The following is an 11,078-nucleotide window of genomic DNA, read 5'->3' as shown; positions in this document are numbered from 1 at the left end:
AGGAAGCAGGGCCCCCAAGATGCAGGAATCCCCGGAGGTGACCCGCATCAGCCCCCAGGGAACGCCCTCTGTGCACGCGCCAGACAGCCCCTGCAGGCCCTGTGCACCCAGAGCCCCCGAGACCCCAGTGCGCGTGCGCACACGAGTGCGAATGTGAACACGGGATACAGCGTGTGCCGAAGGGCCCCCCTCCCCCCCTCAGCTCTGCACGACTCTCCTCAGGATAATTATTTATTATTCATGGTCATCAGCATCTTCATTAATTATTCATATGATCCTTAATTATTATCCTTAACAATAAGAGCAGTAAATAGCAGAAAAGTCCTTGAGGTGCCTAAGGCCCAGGGCCGGGTGCCTCCGGGCAGTTAGACCAGCTAATGCCCCCAGGGCAGTGGGGAGACCACAGACCCCCATCCACTGCCCGGCCCTGTCCCCTGCCCCTGCCCCTTCCCCTCCCGTGGGGGCCCAGGGGACTGCAGGCGGAGATGGTTCCCGAGGGCTGGGGGAGGGGCCGTGCCTTCGCCTTCTTCTCCCCTTTCTTGGCCAGGGCCTCCCGGGCAGGGCCTCTGAGGGGAGGGGCCCAGGCAGTGCGCTGAACCCTGGGTGAGCCACGTGTCCACACCGGGCAGCCCCACTAACTGCCCGGGTCTGAGCCATGTCTGTGCAGGGGCTGGGAGGTGAGGGCCCCCAGCTGGCCCGGCAGGGAGAGGCGTCGAGGGGGACCATCTTGGGGGAGCTCTGGGGCCCCCGGGGGGAGCTCCTCGAACGCCATGAACTGGGAAACCTGCAGAGAACACAGCATGAGCAGAGGAGGGAGACCGCGGATGAGGCAGAGAGGACCAGGCGAATTCCGGGACAGAGGACGGGAGGACAGAGAGGGTGGGAGGGGCAGGGAGAAGGGCCAAGGCACACGGGCCGGCACCTGGGGCGTGAAGGGGAGGTGCCAAGGCTGCAAGCAGAGAAATGCATTCTCCGCGGGCAAGAGCCCAGCTGCGCAGCTGGGGGCCCAGGGAGCCATCCGTGACCCAGGGGGGCACTCCAGGCTGCAGCCACTCCCTTCCCCGGGGAACACAGCAGATGACTCCAAACCCAACCCAGAATACGGGGCCCTGAGTTGGGACAAAAAGAAATGAGGCTCCTTCCTCCCATCTAGAAAGAACTCGGGGACCTAGAAACAGAGGCAGGCTGGCGGCCAGGCCTCGGAAGGCCAGGGAGAGTGCCAGGGCAGGCGGGAGGGGTTTGCGGATGCTGATGAGTGTGCCGGGAGATCTCCGCGGGGGAGGCCGTGAAGGGAGACTGGCACGTTTGCTGACGTGGGCCCTGGTGTCTGCAAACAGGAGCAGGCAGCATATGGGAGGGGGAGCAGATGCCAGAGGGAGTGGGGAGCAGATGCCAGGCGACCTCTAGGAGCCAGAAGAGCCTCCTTCTTGGGGCCCAGGCGCAGCTGTCTTGTCAGAAGACTGGGAACACACATGCCCACTCGGGAGAGGACAAAGGGCAACAGAGGCCCACTCCGGCAGAAGAGAGGAGATGCGGGCCAGAAGTGCTACCCTGGGGCTTAGCCAAAGCCCTCCAGACAGCCCTGCGAGGCAGCCAACGTGACAGCCACTGGTTGGCCACAGAGCCAGAACTGAGCCGCGCCCGTCACGGCAGGGAGCTCGGACCGTGTGGGCACGCAGCCCCATCACAGGGCGTCTGGTCCACCCAGCCCCCTCCTCGGGAGACCCCTCATGGCCATGACACAGACACCTTGAGTAGATCTGGTCATTCAGGTGACTCCGCTCAGCCTGCTGGTCTCCTCTGCCCCGCTTTTGGGGGGCTTCGGCTTGGGGGGCTCTCCTGCCTTGCCCTGTGCCCACGGCTCCCCAGGAAGCCTGCCTTTAAGAGCGCCATCGGGGACGAGGGCAGAAATGGGGGCGGACGCCACGGCCCAGGGCGGAGCCGGAGCCAGCAGAGCGGGTTTGGGGTGGAACTGGGGCGGAAGGCGAGGCCGGGGTGCCCTGGGCAGGGGCAGGGCCTTGGAACTTACCTGAGAAAGCGAGTCCAGGGTGAGGGTAGGGACGGGGCTCACAGGCAGCAGGGAGGCGGCGGAGGTGGGACCGGGCCCGGGGGTGGTCACAGCACTGTAGGCAGGTGGGACCAGAGCCATCGGTCTCTGTAACAGCTGCAGGACAGTGGCCATGTCTGCGCTCAGCCTGGTCTCCAGCCTGGGGCAAGAAGGAGGAGGTGCTCTGGCTCTCGGGGCTGGGGGCCCCGACGGCTGGGACTCCGGGACCGCCCTATGGACCCGCCGGGGGGGGGGGGGGGCGGCCCAGCCCCCCTCCCCGCTCTAGGGGTGCGGCCTGGGTCTCGGCACCCAACGGAAGGAGAAGGTCAAGGCGGCGCACACACAGAAAGGCCCACCCAGCACACACCCTCCCTTTGCCGCGTCACACTGCGGGGACCCCCCCGGTCACACCCAGCCCACCCAGCCCACCCCTCCACACCAGGAGCCGGCCTCACCTGTGGAGCTGCCTCTGAAGGGCATCCAGCCTGCTCTCCACGTCGCCCCGGGACCTCCGGCAGGGGCTGGAGAGGGGGATGTTCAGGAGGCTGGGGGTCGGGGCAGGGCAGCGAGGCAGTTCCTGGTACTGGCGGCCCCGGCTGTCCCCCCAGAAGCTGAAGATGTTGGACACTCCTGAGAAGGCCCCTGGAGCCAGAGAACTGGGTTGAGCTCGGTCAGCTGCCACGCCCCGCCCACCCGAGATGGCCCTTACCCTACCTGACAGCGGGTTACAAGTGTCACTGCTCTTCTCACCGTCCTCCGTCAGGGGCTCCCCACCCGGCGGCTCTCCGGGGGGCCTGGGGCTGGAGAAGGGCACCAGGCGGAGGGGGCTGGAGCTGCGGCCTGGGCCCTCATCCTCACTGCTCTCAGGGCTGGAGGGGCCACTGGATGGGCTCTCCCCCCACGGCCCCCCTGGCCGGACCCGGCTACTCGGCCCTGCCCCCGCCCGGCCCGGCCCCAAGGCGGACACCTCCCCTGGCTGTTCCGGGTCTGTGGGAAACAGAGAACAGGCCTCAAAGAAGGAAGGAGGCACGAAGGGGTGGGGGGGGGGGGGAGGGGAGGGGAGGGGACCAAGCAGGACTGGCAGAGGGCTGTGCTAGGACGCCCTGGTTTGTCCCTGGCTGTTTCTTCTGCCCTTTTCCCCACCTCAAGCGGACTGAGAGCTCCCGGAAGCCGGACCAGGTCGCCTCCGACCGCTGACTGCCCAAACACAGGCAGTGGCACTTATGGGCCCGGCTCTCGGAGACCCCCGTCTCTGGCCCCTCATCCCCCTCTGCACTGTGTCCTCCCCCCAACATCAGTTCAAGGCAGCGCCAGCCACCTGAGGCCCAAAGCAGCTGAGGCCAGCACTCCCCGCCCGGGGCTTCCCGGAGGAGGTGCCAGTTCAAATGGACATTAGAGAACGGACAGCGTTTGGGCAGCTGGGGTGAGAGTGGGGAACACTGAAGTTAGGGGTGCAAAAGTCTGCAAGGCCAGGTGCAGTGGACACTGACCAACGGACTCCATGCTCCGCCCCCCTCCCTCCTCACCTGGACCCCGCCCACCGCTCCCCGCCCCCGCCCCGCCCCCGCCTCACCCTTGTCGGTGCGCCTGCGGAAGGACAGCTTGCGCTTGCGCTGTCTGTTGAAGCCGCCCTCCAGCTCCCCGCTGCCAGGAGACCCGGGGATCATGTTGGTCTGGAACCAAAAGCAGTGTCAGCTCCCTTCTGCACCCACCTGCCTTGCCCGGGTCAGCCCACACCCCCTCATTAACATAGCAAGTGAGGCCCGGAGCTCCTGGCACAGATGTCACTTCTGCCCTAGAAGGAAAGCTCAGTGACGCTGGGACACCATCTGACAGGTGGGGAAAGAAGCCGGAAGAGGTCACGCAGTTGGGGGCGGCCACCAGGGTGCAGCCTGCTCAGGGCAGCCCACTCACGTCCCGCAGGTTGAAGGTGATCTCCAGGCTGGACCAGAAGTGGTCAGAGAACTCAGGGTACATGTCCAGCACCTCCAGCAGGTCATCCCGGTGGATCTTGTGCAGGTCGCAGTAGGTGAGGGCCCGCACATCGCCATTGGACTTGCCAGGCCGAGCATACAGGTTTAAAGGCTCTCCAAAGATGTCATTCTTCCCTGGAGGCCACCAAGAGTGGGGGTTCAGCCCCTGGGCAGCATCACAACCAAAAGGCACCTGTCTTCCCAGTCTTCCTATCCCGGACTGGGGGCTGAGGGCCTCCCCTCAGTCTGAGCACCCACCCACCAGCCCCTGCCCCCACAGCCAGGGAAGCGTCCACCAGCCACATCTTCCCGCCTGCGCCCAAAGGCGGGACTTGTGAGGCACGAGGGGAGGCGGGGAGAGGGTGTGCTTCTCCTTGCCTTCCAGTACTGCAAGCAGCCAGCGGGACCGGCCTGGAAAGCCCACTCTGCCCTCGGTCCTGGCCTCCTTGGGTTCAAAGCCCACTTGTATCTTGTATCCACCCTCCAAACCCCACGTCCTAAACCCCCTCCTGGCCAATCACTGTGCCCTCGGTGTTCTTCAAGCTTAGATCCTAACACAGTGGAGAAACAAGACCAACATTTTGTGTATAGCACAGCGCAGCTGACCACAACACCCAGCAGGTAACCCCAGAATGTGTCACACGTGGCGGCACATTGTGAGGTGAAACGTTGGTTTTAGTTATGTCTGGGATGTCTGCAGAGTGAGTACAGGTGTTCGTGCTGAACTGAGAAATAGACATGGAGTATGGCCCATTGTGATGCCTCTGCCCTAAGGCGCAGCTGTCCAGGGCCAAGGGAAGGACAGGCGGAGGGCAGAAGTCCCTGCCGGGCACCCCCCCCCCCCTGTGTAAAGATGGGACAGAAGGTTAGGAAGAGAAGGGAAGAGGGGCAAGTCTCCCTTCGCTTTGGAGATGGTGAGCACTTGGCTGGGCTGTGCCACATGAGGCTGCGGGAAACTCAGTAAATTTCCTTAGTAAAGTCGGATGCTTAACCTCCCTTTACTGCCCACGTAGGAGTAACCGGTTTGGTCCTGCCTTCAAAGGCAGCAAGAGTGTTGAGGGGGAACAGAATCCAAGAACCCCCCAAGTTCAGCAGCCCCACCCCATGCGGGGCTCCTCTTCCCTCTCCCCCTTGGAGGGCCTAGGCTTTGACGAATTAAAGGAACTCAAGGTCCCTGCAGGCAGGCCTGGGTCCACAGCCCCAACAACTGTCCCCTCGAGGAGTTCAGACCTCTTCAGGCCTCAGTAGGCCCTTCCCGCCCAGTACTGGGTCCCCCCCCAACACCCGTACCCAGCGCCGTACCCAGGATGGCCACGACGACGTCCCCCCGGAGGATCTCAATGGAGCCCCGGGAGATGAAGTAGAGCGCGGTGAGCAGGTCCCCGGCGTGCACCAGCGTGTCCCCTGGTGGTGCGTGTGTCGTCTTGAACTTCATGGCCAGGGCCCTCAGGCAGCCCTTGGTGGCCCCTCGGAAAGGTTTGCAGTGCTGGAGCAGCGAGCGGTTCAGATGCAGACAGATGTCCGCCTGCAGGCACTCGGGGAAGCCTTTCAGCACCTGGGGGCGGGGGCCGGGCTCAGCACCCTAGCTTCGGGCGCCCAGCCCAAGACCCTGGGAGGAGCACCAGAGGGTCCATCCCTTCTAGCCAAGTGCCCGTGAGGATGACCCGCCCTGCTGCTCTCAGCCTCCATTTTTTTGGGTAAAATGTCGAGACCCATCCCTGCCTGGGGCTGTTGGAAGGTTTCAAAGCCTTGCCTCTGTGCAAGGGCCTGCTCTGGCCTGCCCTGCGGCAAGAGAGCTCTGGCAAGCGAGCTCCATCATCAGAAGGAGGAGAATGCCTCTCCCAGGGGCCCTCACAGTGCTAACTGGGACCCCCGAATGGCAGAGTGTGCTGCTGTCAAGGGTGCTCCGGCCCCGAGAGAAGTCCCACTGCGGCCTTGCTCCCTCCGGCCAGCCACCTCCAGCCCTCCTCGGAGTCCGGGGCCTCACCGCATTCATATCGATGCCGTTGGTATAGGACCAGGCGTGCTGGAAATACTCCTCCAGCCGCTGGCGCAGGGGGTTGGGGATCTGGTGGAAGCGGATGAACTCCCGCACGCGGAGCATCTGCGTGTGGTAGCGGGCGGTGCCCGAGTACAGCCTCTGGATGATGGCGGACACGTTGCCAAAGATGCTGGCGTACATGAGGGCTGGGGGCGGGGCGGGGGGGAGCGGGCGTCAGCACAGGGACCCTGCCCGCCCCTGCCCCGGGTCAGGAACACACGCAGTCACAGCTCCGCCTGAGCACACACAAGAGCTGCACAAACACAGAAGCCCAGGTCCACGCGCCCTGGGGCTCTGCCTCGTGCCCCAAACATGCCCCAAACTTGCCCCAACGGTCATCCCTGCTGCTTTCATGTCCCAGGGCCCCCCTCTAGCCCATGTGGCATCTCCCTCTCCTCCATCACAGGCTCCTCCCGGACTAGGCACCACACAACACCCCCAACACCTGTCGCTGTCCCGCCGCCCACCCCCAGGGACACACTCACAGCCAATGAGCATGACACAGATAGAGAAGATCTTCTCGGAGTTGGTGTTGGGGGACACGTTGCCGAAGCCCACGCTGGTGAGGCTGCTGAAGGTGAAGTAGAGGGCTGTGACGTACTTGTCCTTGATGGACGGGCCACCCAGGCCACTGCTGTTGTAGGGTTTGCCGATCTGGTCCCCCAAGTTGTGCAGCCAGCCGATGCGGGAGTCCATGTGGGGCTGCTCCATGTTGCCGATGGCGTACCAGATGCAGGCCAGCCAGTGCGCGATGAGCGCGAAGGTGCACATCAGCAGGAAGAGCACGGCCGCCCCGTACTCCGAGTAGCGGTCCAGCTTCCTCGCCACGCGCACCAGCCGCAGCAGCCGCGCCGTCTTCAGCAGCCCGATCAGCTGCGGGGGCGGGGGCGGGGCGGGGGGAGACCTTCAGTGTGGGGGCAAAGGAGGAGTCGGGGGGCGCTGCAGCCCTGGGGTCACTAGAGAAAGATCCCCAAACACTTCCTCCCAGAACCTTCTAATGACCGAAACACCCCCCATTCCCTAAGCCCGGCACAGGGTCCCATTAAGCCTTGCGCCAGCCCTGTGATGACACGGCTCATGGGGTCCCCCTGCTGAGAAGGGGACTCTGAAGGGTCCCACAGCCACCCTGAGGCACCTGGCCAGAACTGCCCCCGGTTCCCAGGCCACTTCTGTGTGATTTGAACATGGCGGCCGCTTTGGACAGACAGACAGAAGAAGGCAGCCCCTCTGGATCTGGTGAGTGGCTCCCATGGAAAGGGGTGGTGGCCACGGCTTAGCTGGGGCACCTACCGTGGCCCCCGTTCTCTCACTGCCTTCCCGTGCCCCTCCACCTCCTCTCCCCCTCCCGCTGCCCTCCCGGCCAACCGACCTCCTCAGAGCCGGAGCCAAAGATAAGCAGGTCAAAGGGGATGGCGGCCACCATGTCGATGAGGAACCAGCCCTTGAAGTAGTGGACAGCGATGCGTCCAGGGTGGCTGACCACCTCCTCGTTGGCATTGACGTAGGTGGTGCGGAAGTTGATGAGGATGTCCACGATGAACATGATGTCCACGATGAAGTCCACCACGGCCAGGGGCTGGCAGGCATAGCCACAGTCGGGGGCCTGGGGGCCCTCCTCCGTCTCCTTCAGCAGGAAGGCAGCCGAGTAGGGTGTGAAGACGGCCGTGTAGATGACCAGCAGCAGGATGAGCCAGTCCCACACGGCCTTGAAGGGGCTGTAGTGCAGGATGGTCCAGCGGTGGATCCGCGGCGCCTGCAGCTTGTACTCGGGCAGCACGTCAGCGCCCAGGGACAGGACCTGGACGGGCAGAGAGGGCAGAGGTGCCGGAGTGACGTACCCCTGGAGGCTAGTGCCGGGGATCTCCACAGTAGGAGTGGGCGTCATCTCTGCTGGGGCCTCCAGAGAAGAGACCAAGCCAGCAAGAGACTTCCTCCAGACCGAGGAAGGGAGACACCAGCAAGCGTTGGTCAGGAGACCAGTCCCTCAGCCAAGTGGCTGTGGCCCCTGCCCACCTGGGGGCTCGGGCGCTACTCCTCCCCGACGCAGCTCACTTTGCAGCTCACGGGCCTACTGTCTGGTCACCTGAGCTCAGGACACCAGGCAGTCATACCCAGACCTACGGCTCTCCCCACCCCACCCACCCCATCCCAGTGATACACACCCATCCCCCTGGTTATAACTCCCGGAGAGGACCCTGCCCAACCCCCACCCCAAACACCACACACACACACACACACACACACACACACACACACACCACTCACAAGCACCATGATCCCAGCATAGAAAATGCTCCAAGCGCTAAGATTCCAAACCTGGGTGACAACCCTAGGAGGTATAACTTCAACACATAAAATGGTGGTGGGCACTGCTACTCCTGGGGGCCCAGGGAGTGAGAGGCTAAAGGTCCCTTTGCTGCTGGCCCAAAGGTACCAGCCACCCAGACTCAGGCCCCTTGGCTTCCCTGGAGGAGAGACCAAGGCACAGACCCCTGCCACCCCCACCCCCACCAAGCCCCTCTCCCCAGACCCAGGGCCGCCCTCAAGCTCTGCCCTCCCACATTCCTACAAAGGCCCACAGAAGCCCTAAGCCAGCCATAGACGTCCCTACATGAACACAGCCAGCGAACGTTCCCAAGTGTCCTACCCAGCTCTGCACAGGCTCAATAGTCAGGCGGAGGCAGGCCTGACATCCCCACCACACGCCAGCAGCCGTGCCCTTCTCTTCCCAAGCAAAAACTAGGAAGAACCGAGGCCAGCTTTCCCACACTAGGCCAGAAGCCTGGCTGTCCCCTACTGTCTCCCCCTGCCCCCCGGAATCCTCCCCCACAGACATCTGACTCAACCCCCGACTCCGTCCCTAGGTCCTCCAGGCCTGGCACTGCCATCCCCAGGACACCCAGCCCAAGGCCTCACCCACACTGTTGAGAACCAAGGTTGCTGGCCTCACTCCAGGAAGTACTGTGAGCCCAGGCCCCACATCCTCGCACCTCTGGGCCAGAAGAGTCAGGGTGGGTAGAACCCCCAAAGATGCCCATTCACACTCAAGCCAGGGATCCCCTGGACCCACCATCCCCTGGTGGACTGTTCGGAGAGCATCTCCTTAGAAGAAGTAACTGGAAGATAACACGGGCTATGGTTGGGGATTTGGCCACCCTGCGGGAGGCAAGGCAGGTCAGAGATATCTGATGACTGGGGAAGCAGCTGCAGTCAGGGGAGGGGAGGGAGCATGGGGGCTTCCAGGCCCCCACTTCTCCCTGCCTTCAGCCCAAGCTACTTGCTCCTTAAGGCAGAGAGCGAGAGCCAATGGCTTTTCAGGGGTCAAGTGAGGACTAAAGAAAGAACCAGCCAGGGCCCCCAAGGACAAGGAGGGCAGAAGGTAGCTGCCCCTGGACGGGGCTCCTCCCCAAGCCTGAGAAGCCAAGCCCCCTGGGGACTGTGTTGGACCACACCCCTGGCACCACCCTGGCACGACCCTGCCCCTCCCCAAGTCTGCACCAGCAAGACCAGCACAATGCCCCTGCTCAAATGCACACTCAGGGGACACACCTGGGACTCAAGACCTGGATCCACAGACCCCCTCCAACAGGGGCCAGGCAGTGCTCGGCAACCACCAGTTCACTGCATGGCCTTGGCCCAGATTTGCAACCCCTACCCTGACTTCTGGTCCCACAGAATACTGAAGCTTATTTCAGCCAAATCCTGGGTCGTCACCCGTGGGTAGGATTCTCCTCCACCACCCCCCATACACATACCTATTCCCTGGCTGGGAGGCGTGCAACACAGCCACCCGCCCCTGGGAAGAGGTGACCCAGGTGGCTGAGCTCAGCCTGCCCTCACCACCATCCGGTGGCCCCTGATTCCACGCACTGCTCAGCCTCAGCCTCCAAATCGGGACCCCTGAACCAGCCCGAGCCTCTCTCCCTACCGCCCCGTGTCCAAGCCAGCACCTGGTGGGGAGCTTTAGGGACCCGGAACTTTTCTGGCAACCTCTCACCGGCCCCCCGTGCTTCTCTCCTCCCCGTTCGCCCACCGTCACCCTCTCTGGGCACGCATTTCATTCCTGTTCTCCCTCTCTTTTTGTATTTGGAGCCAGGACTGTGCGCCACAGAAGCCATGGAAGAAAGGAAGCCCTGGCAAGAAAAACACTGTCCACCCAGGCCCAGCAGGCCTGGATGAGAGCGAGCAGGGCCCAGCAGTGGGATGAGCAGAGCTGCGGACCCCACGGCTCCCCAGACTGACCTGCTTCTCAGAAGCCCTCTCCCAGCCCAGCCCAGGAGCCAGAGCCCTCCAGGCTGCACCCAACTTGCCAGTGCCTGTCTGGGTACCCCAGCCCAGGGAGGGAAGGGGGAAGTGGCTGGGGGTAGAGGGGGTCACCTACCTCCTGGGCCACCAGGCTGGAGATGCGCACGGCCCGCCTCACCCGGCCCTTCTGGGCCCTGGGCTGCAGAGCCCCTGTCCTGCTTGCCTTCCCTGCTGGGGCCGCCATGGAGGACTTGGCTCCCCCCAGCCTGCCTGCCCTGGAGCCCAAGGGCCCGGCCAGTGCCTCACCTGCACCCCAGCAGCAGTCCCAGCCCAGGCTGCGCCCCAGAGGTTGGCGGCCTGGCTTCCAGGACAGCCTCTGGCATGAAGCCAGGGTCGCTGGGGCTGGGCCCCAGGGCCAGGGTCACCCTGGCAGTGAGTGTGGACAACAGCCCTCCTGGCTCGGGCTGCCCATGGCCCCCCAGTGCGGGCCCCGCTGCCAGGGTGCCGCTCTCTGCCCGCCGCCAGCCCAGCAGCAGCGCCGCGGTGGGAACCTCGGCTCCTCGGCCGGCCCCTCCTCCCAGGTCCCCACCCCCACCCTGCCACACTGGGCTCCCCCGCCCCGCCTCGTGCTGGCCAGCGGCCCCCTCCCCCGCAGCCCGATCAGGGCTCCTGCTGCAGCCGCTCCCGCAGCCCATGCCCCTCCCCCTCCCCCGGCAGCCAGGCCTGTCACCGCAGATTAATGGTCTCCCCGACACCCCCGCCCCGCCGATCC

The 11,078-nt window shown here is 64.3% G+C and overlaps 1 protein-coding gene across 3 annotated transcripts in view; it reads right to left on the bottom strand.

Annotated features, from left to right (window-relative positions):
• Positions 1-218: 218 nt before the first annotated feature.
• KCNH2 (potassium voltage-gated channel subfamily H member 2) overlaps positions 219-11,078 on the bottom strand; it is a 31,529-nt gene continuing 20,669 nt past the window's right edge. The window contains exons 1-11 of one of the 3 annotated variants that reach the window (XM_059396121.1): positions 10,443-10,837; positions 7,431-7,859; positions 6,547-6,934; positions 6,008-6,207; positions 5,323-5,575; positions 3,962-4,155; positions 3,621-3,720; positions 2,762-3,034; positions 2,503-2,689; positions 2,030-2,207; positions 219-784 (exon numbers count right to left, since the gene is read on the bottom strand). In XM_059396121.1, the coding sequence (XP_059252104.1) occupies positions 635-784; positions 2,030-2,207; positions 2,503-2,689; positions 2,762-3,034; positions 3,621-3,720; positions 3,962-4,155; positions 5,323-5,575; positions 6,008-6,207; positions 6,547-6,934; positions 7,431-7,859; positions 10,443-10,550 (2,460 nt within the window). In that variant the 5' untranslated portion in view covers positions 10,551-10,837 and the 3' untranslated portion in view covers positions 219-634. Of the gene's footprint in view, positions 785-2,029; positions 2,208-2,502; positions 2,690-2,761; positions 3,035-3,620; positions 3,721-3,961; positions 4,156-5,322; positions 5,576-6,007; positions 6,208-6,546; positions 6,935-7,430; positions 7,860-10,442; positions 10,838-11,078 lie in introns of those variants that run through there. The other 2 variants (XM_059396119.1, XM_059396120.1) reach the window with 2 other exon arrangements.

The sequence above is a fragment of the Mustela nigripes genome, chromosome 4 (genome assembly GCF_022355385.1).
Source record: "Mustela nigripes isolate SB6536 chromosome 4, MUSNIG.SB6536, whole genome shotgun sequence".
NCBI lineage: Eukaryota > Metazoa > Chordata > Mammalia > Carnivora > Mustelidae > Mustela > Mustela nigripes.
Note: the sequence above shows the minus strand (reverse complement) of the source record. Positions and strands in the feature narration are given on the sequence as shown.